The sequence below is a fragment of the Macaca nemestrina genome, chromosome 6 (assembly GCF_043159975.1).
Source record: "Macaca nemestrina isolate mMacNem1 chromosome 6, mMacNem.hap1, whole genome shotgun sequence".
Lineage (NCBI taxonomy): Eukaryota > Metazoa > Chordata > Mammalia > Primates > Cercopithecidae > Macaca > Macaca nemestrina.
In genome coordinates this window covers 97,993,434-98,008,253 of record NC_092130.1, presented here as the reverse complement: position 1 = coordinate 98,008,253, position 14,820 = coordinate 97,993,434, and the positions used below count along the sequence as shown (strand labels likewise).

The following is a 14,820-nucleotide window of genomic DNA, read 5'->3' as shown; positions in this document are numbered from 1 at the left end:
CACCATGCCCTCTTCTGCCTGCAGCATGCATCTTTCCTGCTCACCTTGAAGCAAACCTGAAGCAAAAGTCAAAAATTACCCATGATGCTCCAGCACAGCCTCCTTCCTATATTTCCTGTCCAAGGTTCCACCTCAGGAGTGAGTGAAAAGCCGTGAAAATGTCTTGTCCGTTTATCAGTGTGATTAAGAAAAATGTGGTTTGGATCCCTTAAGAATGAAAAAAAAAAAAAAAAAAAAAAAAAAAAACCTTGGAGTCATCTTTCATTGCTTCTATTCTGTGCCAAGGTTTATGGAGTTCTGGTGGAGTGGCCCCCTCGGAACTCAAGGTAAGGACATTCCCAGTTGAGGACCAGAGTTACTTTTCTTAACTTTTTTCCCAGAAGAGTGTTTTCCTTTAAGCCCTATCACTTTCTTACCCTTTAATCTTTCCAATTTCTTAAAAAAGAAGTAAGGGGACTAGAAATGACATGGCAATTTGAAGCAGTTTAATTAAGATGGTGAGCTCTTTCAGGAACTGTGTAAAAGTGCTTCTCACATTCGATCATTTAATTGTCCAACGCTGAGTGCTACTTTAGCCCAGAGACAAACAAGGCAATCTAACGGAGAAGTCAGACCTCAGAACCACTAATCACAATTAAAATGTGTACTAGGAATAACGGAGGCATAATGAGTATTTTGTATGGCATAAAGTCAATGTGTAAGAGTATGGAAAATTAGAAATATTAAGTTTTCTATTTGAACTAAAAGTAGTACACAAATTCTATTGAAAAGCTGGAGAATTTTAAAATTAATATTTTTAATCTTGAGGTTTTAAATAAGGGTAAAATAAATATAAAATCTATTTTCTCATGTGCATAACATACCTCCAAGGGATATCAAGAAACCAATAAACAGGAGCTACCTATGGGAAAGAGGGCAGGGAGAAAGGATGAAAACATCCTCATCTATATATTTATATTTTTTACATCTTTTATATGTGAAACCTTTGAATGTATTTCCTAGAGACAATTTTAAAAACAGGTTACTTTTTTTTTTTTTTTTTTTGAGACAGAGTCTCACTGTGTCACCTGGACTGGAGTGCAGTGGCACTATCCTGGCTCACTGCAACCTCTGCCTCCCCTGGCTCAAGCAATTTCCCGCCATCCACCTCCCCCACCCCCTGGTCCCAACCTCAGCCTCCTGAGTAGCTGGGACTACAGGCGCTTGCCACCACACTTGGTTAATTTTTTTAACTTTTTAGAGAGATGGAGTTTCACCCAGGCTGGTCTCGAACTCCTGGACTCCAGTGATCTGCCCACCTCGGCCTCCCAAATTGCTGGGATTACAGGCATAAGCCACAGCGCCCAGCCAAGCTTATTTCTTTTAAAGAAAAAGAGAGAATACGTATAATTAATTCTAATTGGAATTACATGTATCCAAAGAATGCCACATGGCACTTGACTATCTTTCCTTAAAATATACCCATTTAGAACACTGTTAGATTAGAAATGTTCTTTAGTTTATAACAGCCTCAATGTAACCTTACTATAAAAACTGACACAAAAAAAAGTTCAAGTTTTAACACTTTATAATGGGTGAGCAGCATTAAACCCAGGGAGATCCAGCCTCCCTCCTCTAGCTCTTGGCCTGCCTCTGGCACCCTCATTCACTCAGCTACCATCTCATTCTTACAACAAGCTCATTCCAGCCTCAAGGGCTTTGCTTCTGTTGCTCCTTCCTCCACGTTAAACTTTGCTAGGATGTGTGCATGGCTGACTCCCTTCATTCATGCCTCTGCTCATACTACCTCTTTTAAGACACCTTCCTGAGTCAAGATCACTTGACCTATGTTATTTTCTTCTCCACATGTATTGTCATGCCATTTAAATTCACCTTACTTAATTGTTTGTATTTCTTTCTTCCCCCGCCCCCCACTGCCAAGATGGAGTCTTGCTCTGTTGCCCAGGCCGGAGTGCAGTGGCGCAATCTCGGTTCACCGCAACCTCCGCCTCCCAGGTTCAAGCGATTCTCCTGCCTCAGCCTCCTGAGTAGCTGGGATTACATGTGTGTACCACTACACCTGGCTAATTTTTGTATTTTTAGTAGAGACGGGGTTTCACCATGTTGGCAAGGCTGGTCTCAAACTCCTGACCTCAGGTGATCCGCCTGTCTCGCCTCCCAAAGTTCTGGGATTACAGGCATGAGCCGCCACGCCTGGTCTGTTTGTATTTATTTCACATCCCTCTTGGTTACTTCTTCTCCTTACCTCAACCCTTTCAGATTATAAGCACCAAGAGATTCCCAAAGTACAGTGGCGTAACTCGCTGCTCAGTAAATATTTGTTGAATGAAAGAATGAATGAATATATCACACTTAATGGTGATCGACTGAAAGCTTCCCCTCTAAGATTGGAAATAAGTCCACTCATGCCACTTCTACTCAATATTGCACTGGAGGTCCTATCCAGGGTAATTAGGCAAGAAAATGAAATAAAAGGTATCTAGATTAGAAAGGAAGAAGTAAAACTTCTATTTGCAGATGACATGATCTTGCACTAAAAAACTCTAAAGATTACACACACACACACACACAATTAGAACTAATAAGTTCACTAAGGTTGCAAAATGATTGATGTAAATATATCAGTTGCATTTCTATGCAACAGCAATGAATTACTGAAAATAAAATTAAGAAAGGAAGTCCACTTACAATACCACTGAAAATAGTAAAACAGGAATAAATTTAACCAAAGTACAATGCTTATACATTAAAAATTATAAAACACTGTTGAAAGAAATTAAAGAAGACCTAAACAGGTTGGGTGTGGTGGCTCACGTCTATAATCCCAACACTTTGGGAAGCCAAGGCAGGTGGATCATTTGAGGTCAGCAGTTCAAGACCAGCCTGGCCAACATGGTGAAACCCCATCTCTATTAAAAATACAAAAATTAGGTGGGCGTGGTGGTGTGTGCCTATAGTCCCAGCTACTCAGGAGGCTGAGGCAGGAGAATTGCTTGAACCCCACAAGGCAGAGGTTACGGTGAGCCAACACTGTGCTCCAGCCTGGGCAACAGAGCCGAGCGAGACTCTGTCTCAAAAAAAAAAAAAAAACAACTCTAAATAAACAGAAAGATATCTCATATTCTTAAATTGGAAGTTATATTGTTGAGGTAGTAATACTCTCCAAATGGTTCTACAGATCACTGAAATCCCTATCAAAATTCCACTTCTCTTTTTTTTTTATAGAAACGGACAAGTTGATCCTAAAATTTATGTGGAAATGCAAGGGGCTGAGAATAGCCAAACTATCTTGAAAAAGAATAACAAAATTGGAAGACTCACATTTTCTAATTCTAAAACCTTTGCAGTACAAAACAACAGTAATCAAGACAGTGAGGCACTGGCATAAGGATAGACATATAGATCAATGGAATAGAATTATAAGTCATACATCTATGGTCAGTTGAGTCTTGACAAGGGTGCAAAGGGTGCAATGAGGAAAGAACATTCTTTTCAACAAATGGCACTGAAATATCTGGACACCTACATACCTCAAATCGTACATAAAAATGAACTCAAAATGGATCAAAGACCCAAATGTAAAAACTGAAATTATAAAATACTTAGAAGAAAACATAGAGGTAAATCTTCATAATCTTGGATTAGAAAATGGTTTCTTAGACATGGTACCAACAATATAAGCAACCAAAGAAAAATAGGTAAGTAGTACATAAAAATTTGTAACTTTTGTTTACATCAAAGGACACTATCAGGAAAGTAAAAAGCAATCCACAGAATGGGAAAAAATACTTGCAAATAGTCTATCTGATAAGGGTTTATTTAATAGTATCCAGAATACATAAAGAACTCCTACAACTCGAGAATGAGAAGATAAATAACCCAATTTTAAAATAGGCAAAGGATCTGAGTAGACATTTCTCCAAAGAAGACATACAAATGATCGATAAGACATGAAAAGATGTTCAACATCATTAGTCACTAGGGAAATGAAAATCAAAACTACAATTAAATACCACGTCCTACTCACTAGGATGACTTGAAGGCTATAATCAAAAAAGATAATGACAAATATTGGCAAGGATGTGAGGACACTAAAACCCACATACATTGCTAGTGGAAATATAACATGGTATAGCTGCTGTGGAAAACAATTTCCAGTTCCTCAAGGAGTTAAACATAGAGTTGCCACATGATACTAAGACAGCCAGGTGGGAAGGGGTCCCTGGCCAAACTCCAACTGGACTATGCACAGGGGTGGAGCCACGGAGGTTCGCACCTGGCCTCTCCTCTGCCTATGGCATCTGGGATTCAAATGGGCGATGAGGGAAGCACTGTAGCAGGGACTCCTTGCAGTGGGTCCCTGTTTCCCCCTTTTTTCCTTCTCACCCAATAGAATTCTGCTTACTCACCCTTCAAACCATCTGTGAGCCTGAATTTTCATGGCCATGGGACAGACAAGGACCTCGTCGTTAGCTGAACTAAGAAGTCCTGCAACAATACTGTGTTTCACTCCTAGGTATTAACCCAAAAGAACTGAAAAAATATGCTCACACAAAAACTTGTACATGGATGTTCACAGCAGCATTATTCATAATAGCCAAAAAGTGCAAATAACCTAATGTCCATCAATGGATGAATGTATTAACAAAATGTGGCATGTCCATACAATGGAATATTATTGAGCCATAAAAGGGAACAATACATGCTACAACATAGATGAAAGGCCATCTGTTGTATTCCATTTATACGAAATGTCCAAAATAGGTAAAGCTACATAGATAATAAGAATATTGGTGGTTTCCAAGCGCTGGTGGAATGGGGAAATGAAGAGTGACTGCTAATGGTTGAGTGGTTTCTTTCTGAGGTGATGAAAACATTGGTTGCACAACCTTGTGAATATACAAAAAACCATTGAACTGGACACTTTAAAATGGTAAATTATATAGGATGTGAACTATAACTTAATATTGCCAGTGGGAATGTAAATTGGTACAATCTCTTAAGATGCAATTTTATAATATTTATCAAAATTACAAATGCATCTACCCTTAAACCCAGAAAATTCCATTTCTAGGAACTTATCCTTCATATATGTTCCAATATGTACAAAATGGCATATGTACAAAGTATTCACGTCACCATTCTTTGATATATCAAAAGGCTGGAAACAACTTACATGTTCATCAGTATGCAACTGGTTAAATAAACTACAATGTATCCATTTAACAAAATATTATGCAGCCCTAAAAGCTGTGAGGATAATCTTTAGTCAACAAAATGGAATGATTTCAAATAAGTAAAAACAAACAAACAAACAAACAAAATAGGAGCTGCAGATCAGTGTGAAGAGTATGTTACCATTCACATAGAAAAAAGAAATGATATATATAAACATATATTTCAGAGCATTGTTTGTCTACAAAGATGGGAACTGGATGTCTAAGGACTGTGTGTGTGTGTGTGTGTGTGTGTAGATTTTCACTATAAGCCCTTTTGCAGCTTTTGAGTTTTTAAGCGATGTGAACGTATTTTCTATTTTAAAAATAAAATACAGATTTTTTTGAAGATTTCATAAATAATGAATGAATGAGTCATAGGGCAGTGGGAAGTCCCCTAGCCTGAGTGTAGAGAGACCTGAATTTCTAGTTCTTGAATTGGCCAGTAACTACTTACCCCATCTGCTAATTAAGTCTCCTCCATTGCCTCCAACCTGTACCCAGTCCCTACACATTTTTCACCATAGCATGCACGTTTAAAATAGTTCATTTGTGAGGGCTCTGAAAAATTAAATGTCTCAATATAAAAGGTTGAATTCAGGTTCCCGATTAAATAAGTTCCTAGCAGCATAACAAGTAGTACACGCAATTTTTAAGATACGTTGTGTTGGGCAAGATTAATCTTTCTACCAGTAGATGGGGTTAGTATGATAGGTATGATAATGTGCATTTGCCAAGTTAGAAACTTGCCCTAATGGACACAAGAGCCTAGAGTCAAATTAATTTAGAGCTAGACAAAGTCTAGAGTTCAGCTCAACTCCTCTGTTTCACAGATGTGGAAATGATGGCCACCGAGGTCAGAGTCTGACACGGCCAAGACTGAAACCTACATCTCAGTTCCTAACCAGTCCTCTTTGCTCAATACATAATTTCTTAAACCAGAAAAAACTAAAACTCAGGATTTCATGAGAGTATAAAGTCCAGTCAGTCTAGGCTTGTTTATCAACTTGTGCTTTTCTTTTCTAAAGTTAAGTAATTATGGGAAAGGGGTCTGTAAATATTAACTTAAAGCATGATTGCCAAGTTCATAGATACGACTCTTAGCAACTTCCTTCAAGTACCTCATTTTGAAACAGTCAAAAAATTCCTTCATTTTATTATCTAAAATTATGCATAAGAAATGACTCAGAAACAAAATCTATTTTTATTTTACATGGAATATAGGCAATTTCTAACTCAGAAATATTATGGGTTGATTCTTTACATTGAACTGTTTAGGAATGACCCAAATGTCCAAAAGTAATACAGGGATTATTTCGTATGTATGCAGCAGCCCTTGCAATGACATTTTTAATAATTTTGAGTAGGCAATATGGCATAGTGGTTATAAGCATCAACTCTAGGACCAGGCAGCCTGGGTCAAATCCTGGTCCAACCTTTACTGGCCCTGCAACCTTGGGCAAGTTTCTTAACCTCTTACAGCATCAGTTTCCTTGTTATAGAACAGAGATGATAAGAGTTATTGTGAGAATCAAACGAGTTAACACTTGTAAGTGCTCAGAACAATACCAACATACAGTATCTGAGGGAGACTCCTGAGCCCTCCCAGAAATATCTACTTCATTATAAGTGGACACTTGCTCACCCTGGGTAATATCTACCTGGGTCCCATGAACTCTAACAGAATAAAGTGGGTGAGAAAAGTGGAGAAAAAAAATGTTTGGGGAAGCAAGGCTGCTTTAGATACAGCTAGAGGTTTAGAGGTCTCTAAACCTCTCAGAGTGCCCAGTTTCTCTACCCTTCCTTTACTTCATAACCATGGGGTACTCTAAATACTAAAGTTTCTTCTCCAAGACTGAATGTTGGTGACTGGTAGGGGAGGATGTTAGGGGACAAAAGCAACTGATTACAGGAATGGGTTTTGTTTTGTTTTTGTTTTGAGATGGAGTCTTGCTCTGTCGCCCAGGCTGGAGTGCAGTGGTGCGATCTCGGCTCACTGCAAGCTCTGCCTCCCGAGTTCAAGTGATTATCCTGCCTCAGTCTCCCAAGTAGCTGGGACTACAGGCACAAGCCACCACAGCCGGCTAATTTTTGTATTTTTAGTAGAGACAGGGTTTTGCCATGTTGGTCAGGCTGGTCTCGAACTCCTGACTTCAGGTGATCCACCTGCCTCAGCCTCCCAAAGTGCTGGGATTACAGGCGTGAGCCACTGCTCCCAGCCCAGGAATGGGTTTTTGAAGTTGGTATCTGCTTTCCTGTCCGAGTCTGTTGGAAGGGAGGAAGTTGGAGAAATGAATGGCCCTTCCATTCTTTTGCAATTTGAGTTCAGTTCTCTTACTTCAGAGCAAATGCAGAACCCTTTGGGGCAAACCTCACCTTTCCCTTCTTCTTTACTGGCACATCCCTTTACTCCCACAAAGTGTCCAGGGTGAGATTTGCACAATGTAGGGGATTCCTGATTACACGTAGCAGCCAAAGTCAGAACCGCCAAAAGTACTAAGGTGGATGGTGAAGGGAAGCATCCTTTATTTTCATTTCTAACCTTGGCTACAGCTATTTCTCACCCTTAGCAACACCCAATCTTTCCTCTTTATAAAAGCCTTCAGACCACTGTATCTTTATCACAAGTAAGCCCTCCCTTCTCTTGATCTTAGGACCACGTGAGGCTAGGGCTGATCTGAAAGGTTATGCGAACACATACTAGGGAGGGCAATGTTCAAATATATATCCCCTGTCAGTAGCACAGTAAGCTCAAAGTATTTTTGTTGAGTAAACAGCATATGTACTCTGTGGAGGTATGCAGGTGGCATCCAACTGTACCCATTTACTGTATTTAATATGGTCATAATTTCAGGGTCTTAGAAATGTGACAACCGTATTCAGATTGAGGGGGAAAAAAGCCAATTTCCCAAGCCCGAGAGGATCAGTGGATGCGGGAAAAGCACAACAGACATGGCCTTGACCACTTTCTAGCTATGCGATTCTTAACATGCCAACGAACCTATACAGGCTTCCTGCCTCGTCTGTAAAAGGGGGTAAAGACAACTACCTCATGCGCTGTTTCAATAATTCACTTTAAAAACAACAAAGTGCTACGCAAATGTTCTTGCTATTCTTAATCATCTAACATCTATTCACCCTCCACATTTATATTTCCTTCGTTAACTGCGGAGTCGTTCCTAAAGGGAAGCTTTTAAAGAGATAATGAAGATGCTCAGAAGAGTTCAATACAAGGTTACATCTTAAAGGAGTGTCAGCAGCCTAAGAAAAACCAACCTAGCATCAGGTTTCACTCCAGGGGTGTTGAGAACCAGAAAAGAATAATCTTTGGTGGGACACTCCTAACCCATAACCGCTGGGTTCCCGGGGACCAGGGTCGCATCTACGGCGGGCACCCCTTCATTTTACCTCTCCCCTTGTCTTTGCTCCCAGCCCGCGCCCTCCCCAGCCTCCCACCTCAGGACCGCTCAGCCTGCCGGCCGCGGCGCCCAGCACCCGGCATTCCCATAAACCCCTTCGCCCGGAGCTTCAGAAAACGAAAGACAAAGCCGCTAGCCCAACCCGGCGGCAGGGGCGCGGGTCCGCGGGGCGCCGGAGCCGGGCATGCGCAGAGGCCACGGCGGGCTGCCGGCCTGCAGGAGCGAGGTCGGGGCGACAAGCCGCCGGGGCCCATACGCGGGTCTAGGGACCGAGCCCCGCCTGCCAGCGCCCGCGGCCTCAAGGGCCGGTTAGTAGCGGTAGGGAGTAGGCGAAAGGCGGGGCGGAGGCGGCGCGGGCGGCGAGGGCGCCTGGGGCGCAGCGTACCTGGTAGCGGCCAGTGAGCAGCTGGCTCCGCGACGGCGTGCACAGCGGCTGCGTGTAGTAGTTGTCCAGGAGCACCCCGCCGGCCGCCAGCGCGTCCAGGTGCGGCGTGCGGATGCGGGAGCCGTGGAAGCCCACGTCGTTCCAGCCCAGGTCGTCTGCCAGCACGAAGACCAGGTGGGGCGGCCGGCTGGCCTCGGCACCCGAGCCCAGCGGCTCAAACAGCAGCAGCAGCAGCAGCAGTAGCGGGAGGGCGACGGGGAGGAGCGACCGCCGAGGTCCGAGGCCTCGGGGCAGGCTCGCCGAGCGGCGCGGACCCATCCTTGGCCGCCCGCGGTCCCAGCGCCTGTGGCGCCACCAGCCCCGAGTACCGCTGATAGAATGAGGAACTGGGCGGCCGGGGCCTGCTCCGCCCCGGCGCGGGACGGCACCCCTAGCGGGCCGTGGGCTTGCCAGACCGGGCGCTCGGCTCCCGCCGCCTCCGACCCGGGCCCCCGGCCGCTGTGGCGGAGGAGGAGCCAGAAACAAACCCGCGGGCGCCCGCTGCTCGGCTTCTTGGAAACTAAGCTGACGCTTGGAGGGCACCAAGGGCCGTTACCTTCCCCGGCAATGAACTTTGCACTGTGGTTTCCAAAAAAAAAAAAAAAAAAACAAACAGATGTGTTATTTTATAACGCTTCAAAATTTACAAAGCATCTGCACAGCCCGTGTCTCTTGTAAAGCCTGCAACAACTCTGGCAGCTAGACATTATACTTAGTGCCAATTTTTCATAAGAAAAAATCTTATAAATAGTTAAGCCTCTGACTCAGATCCTGACCCATGATGTCTAACTAGCAAGTCATTTCTAGCACAAGAGCCCAGCCTGTGGCAGGTGGGAGGATAGTGAAAAGGCAGAGACCTAAATAGTCTTTCACATTCATTTATGCGTAGTGTACAGCCATGAAGCCACTTCCTCCCCACTAGCAAACAGGAGGCCAAACACACAGTCTGATTGCACTGTGCCCTTTGGAAGGTGCAGTTACTTTCAAGGTGCCCTGGGAGGAGTTGGAGTGTTGTGTGGTCATTGAATAGCTCATTTGCTATGACCCCACTCAGAGCTGGCTCCCCCACCAAGCAGTGACCGTAAGAAGCACACAGTATCTAATTAGCCTGAGATATCTGTGAGTGGAAGGAAAAAAATCCTTTAGTCACGTGCTTATTGAATTGGGAAGTTAGCCCTATGACCCGTAGATTCCCGTTGCCATCCAGACTTTCTGTCTACTCTCTGCCTGGAGATATAGCTGTTAATAGGTGTAGGGGAAAATTTTTGCATTGCCTAGAGAACATACCCTTCCAGGTTGAGTCTGATTCCGTGGAAGTTATTTACAACTTTATAAGTTATAGATAAATAACAATGGAAAACAATTCTTATTTATATATACACAAATGAACTTTATCCAGCAGAGTAACAATCCTTCCCCTCCACCACTACTACCAAGGAAAACAGTTTCACCTCCGCTTGCACATGTTGGTATTCCTGATCTGTTCTTTGGATTGTCCTTTGAATTGCTTTTAACACCTTACCAAATTTCCTTATGAATGAGTTAAATAAAATCATGTATTCACTTTTATATTTGTATGAGGGTCATGATTTTACCTTTATTCCCCAAGAATCCTTTAACATATGATATGTTTGCCTCTTAACATACTTACACTTTTTTTTCTTTGCATGAAGTAGATTACGTTATATGCACTTTAGTCTCCAGTGGAATCAATGAAATTTAGCAGAAAAAAGTTAAAATTTTAGCATTAGTTAAATTCAAAGAATAACTTTGAAGAACTATTTGACTCATTATGTCAAAGCTTGAACTTTTCCTTTAAACACCCTGTGGAAGACCTTGAAGGACTGAAAATTTCCGCTGTGGTTTTGTGTGTCTTTTTCCCCGGTAATTCTTCTTCCCTATTCTCCTTGATAAAAATCAAGAAGAAATAACTGATGGGTGCTAATTTGCAAGAACAATCCTTCCTTTGACCAACTTCTCCTGAAACTAGCTAAACTTGCACTGATTCTTATGTCCTATGTTTTTAAATAAAAGCATATGTTAATAGTGCTCTGGAAATGTGCAAATAGAAGAGTTAATTCTATTTTTCATCTATGTATTGAACACATAGTGTGCAGTCCAAGCTAGTTATTTTTTAAAATATCTCAATTGGAGTTTGATGTTTCTTCTCGATTAGAGGTTATGGATTTGAGCACGAATACCACAAAAAGTGATGTGCTATGTTTCTCGGTGCTTCCTATTAAGAAGCACATGATGATTTCTTATGGGATGACTTTGTTAGGGTAAACATTTCTTCACTGTGAGGTTAATATTTTCTTCTTGTAATTAATAAATATTTTATGGAGAGAATTTGAGAATATGTAAATATCCTATTATGCCTTACACACATTATTTTGCTTACCACTTTTAGTATCTTGCTTCTTGCTTCAATTAGTTATAATTAGGATGGCTACCAAATGCTGATTTTCATTTCCTCTATATTGTTAGAGGAATATTCTAATTCCTTCATTTCCTCTATATTATTAGAGGAATTATATATGTGAACTAGTGAATTCCTGTTTTAATCAATATGCTATAATCCTTTACTATAGTTATTTCAATGCTCAAATTTTCTCTGTTTTGGCCAGTGGGAACCCCTACAATCTGGCTCATATCCTTTTGGTATGTCCTCTTAAATCTTTGTGCATGTCCACACATTTTGATACAATGAGATTTTCTAGGCTCAACTTGCACTTTTCCGCCCTCAATCCCGGAATCAGATATTTCTCCAAGGAACCGTGATTCCGTTTTTTGTTTGTTTGTTTGTTTGTTTGTTTTTGAGACGGAGTCTCGCCCTGTTGCCCAGGCTGGAGTGGAGTGGCACAATCTCGGCTCACGACAATCTCGGCATCCAAGGTTCAAGAGATTCTCCTGCCTCAGCTTCCCGAGTAGCTGGGACTACAGGCACATGCCACCACACCTGGCTAATTTTTGTATTTTTAGTAGAGATGGGGTTTCACCATGTTGGCAAGGATGCCCTCGAACTCCTGACCTCAGGTGATCCACCCCCCTCAGCCTCCCAAAGTGCTGGGATTACAGGTGTGAGCCACTGTGCCTGGCCAGAACTCTGATTCTTTTTAGGGATGACATTTAGAAACCAATCTCTGTGTTTTAGATGTGCTCATTGCTACTGGGCTGTCATCACTTCTACGATCTCACTCAAGACAAAGATAGGAACCATATATACATATATATACACACACACATATATAAATGTTTATACATACACCACACCCACATACTATATCTAAACATATATATATATATAACCATGAGTTTATCATGAATACCTCTAATTCTATTTCCCCTCATTTCTATATGTGTATGAGTTGTACTAGTTTTCATCACTAGCTACTGAGTAGTATATTGAAAACAGTTTGGCAATTTCTTACAAAACTAGACCTATTCTTATCCTACAATACAGCAGTCACACTCCTTGGTATCTATCTGAAGGAGGTGAAAACTTATATCCACACAAGAACCTGCACACATGCTTACAGCAGCTTTATTCATAGTTTCGAAAACTTGGAAGCAATGAAGATGTCCTTCAGTAGGTGAAAGGATAAACGGTGGTACATGCAGAAAATGAAATAGTATACAGCAGTAAAAAGATAGGAGCTATCAAGCCATGAAAGACATGGTGGAACGCTCAATGCATATTACGAAGTGAAAGAAGCCACTCTGAAATAGCTACATACTATATGATTCCAGCTGTATGACATTTCGAAAAAGGCAAAACTATGGAGACAGTAAAAAAGATCAGTGGTTGCTGGGTTTGGGAAGTGGGGATAAGTAGAGGTAGCATGGAGGATTTTTTAGGGCAGCAGTCTCCAACATTTTTGGCACCAGGAACTGGTTTTGTGGAAGACAGTTTTTCCACAGACTGGGCAGCAGGGGTGTGGGAATGGTTTCAGGATGATTCAAGCACATTTCATTTATTGTGCACTTTATTTCTATTATTATTACATTATAATATACAATGAAATAATTATACAACTCACCATAATGTAGAATCAGTGGGAGCTCTGAGTTTGTTTTCCTGCAACTAGATAGTCCCATCTGAGGGTGATGGGAGACAGTGACAGATCATCAAGCATCAGATTCTCTTAAGGGGCGCACAGCCTAGATCCCTCACATGCACAGTTCACAATAGAGTTTGCGCTCCTATGGGAATCTAATGCTGCTGCTGACCTGGCAGGAGGCGGAGCCGAGGCTGTAATGCAAGTGATGGGAAGCAGCTGTAACTACAGATGAAGCTCTGCTCACTTGCCCACTGCTCACCTCCTGCTGTGCGGCCCAGTTCCTAATGGACCACAGACAGTACCATCCATGGCCTGGGGGTTAGGGACGCCTGTTTTAGACCAGTGACACTACTCTTTATGATACTACAATGGTGGATATGTCATTATACATTCATCCAAACCCATGGAATGTACAACACCAAGAATAAACCCAAAAGTAAATTGAACTTTACATGATTATGTTATGTCAATGTAGGTTCGTCAGCTGTACAGATGTACCACTCTGGTGAGGGATGTTGATAATGGGGGATGTAAGCATGTGTGGGGACAAGGGTTATATGGGAAATCACTGTACCTTCTTCTCAATTTTGCTGTGATCTAAAATTGCTCTAAAAAAACTAAGTCTTTTTTAAAAAGTACTATACTTTTTTTTCTAATCTGATATGAGAAATGATATATCACTATAGTATTTTAGTTTTGCTTTTCTCTTATGATTAAAATGGAACATCTTTTCATGTGATGAAGGACCCTTTTAATGTCACTTTTGTGAATTGTCTGTGTTGTTTTCAATTGGGTTTTTGGTCTTTTCCCATTCAATTTTAAGAATTTTTTGTATATTACACAGGTTACCCCTTTAATTGTGGTTATTTATCACAAATATTTTCTTCCAGTTTGTCAGTTGTCAAATTGGTGTTTTTAACATGGAAAAGTTATTTTTTAATGTTAGACAAATTTATCAATATTTTCTATGGTTACATCTGGATTCTGGGTCACAGTTAAACTATCCTTATACCAAAGTTAAAGTAAAATTTACCCATTTTTTTCTACTAGTAATTGCATAGCTACATTTTTACATTTAGATCCCTGATCCATGGGCATTATTTTTGTGTACAATGTGGAATATGGATCTCCTTTTCTTTTTCCAAATGACTGGCCAGTTGTCTCAGCACCATTCATAGGGAATTCCATTTTTGTCCCAATGATATGAGAGCCACATTTATCATATGCTTAATTTCCACATACACTTGGCTCTATTTCTAGGTTTTCAGTTAGTTGGATTCTACTTGCCTGTTTACTCATAGCACTAGATGGTCTCAGATTTAGAGGCTTTACAGTATGTTGACATGTATGATAGGGCTAATGACTCTTCATAGCTTTCCATTTTTAGTGTTTTCCTGGCTATTCCTGCATGTGTTCTTCCTTTTTCTTTCTTTTTTCTTTCTTTCTTTCTCTCTCTCTTTTTTTTTTTTTTTTTTTTTTTTTGACAGTGTCTCCCTCTGTTGCCCAGGCTGGAGTGCAGTGGTACAATCATGGCTCACTGTAGCCTCGACCTCCTGAGTTCAAGTGATCCTTTTGCCTCAGCCTCCCCAGGAGCTGGGGACTACAGGTGTGAGCCACCACACTCAGCTAATTTCTCAAACTTTTCTGTAGAGATGGGGTCTCACTATGTTGCCCAGGCTGGTCTTGTCCTGAGCACAAGT

General features: G+C 41.5%; 1 protein-coding gene across 1 annotated transcript in view; it reads right to left on the bottom strand.

Annotated features, from left to right (window-relative positions):
- LOC105475096 (arylsulfatase B) overlaps window positions 1-9,972 on the bottom strand; it is a 193,199-nt gene extending 183,227 nt beyond the window's left edge. Inside the window, exon 1 of the mRNA XM_011730093.3 lies at window positions 9,021-9,972. Coding sequence (XP_011728395.2) covers window positions 9,021-9,338 — 318 coding nt within the window. The 5' untranslated portion in view covers window positions 9,339-9,972. The remainder of the gene's footprint in view (window positions 1-9,020) is intronic.
- Window positions 9,973-14,820: the final 4,848 nt, after the last annotated feature.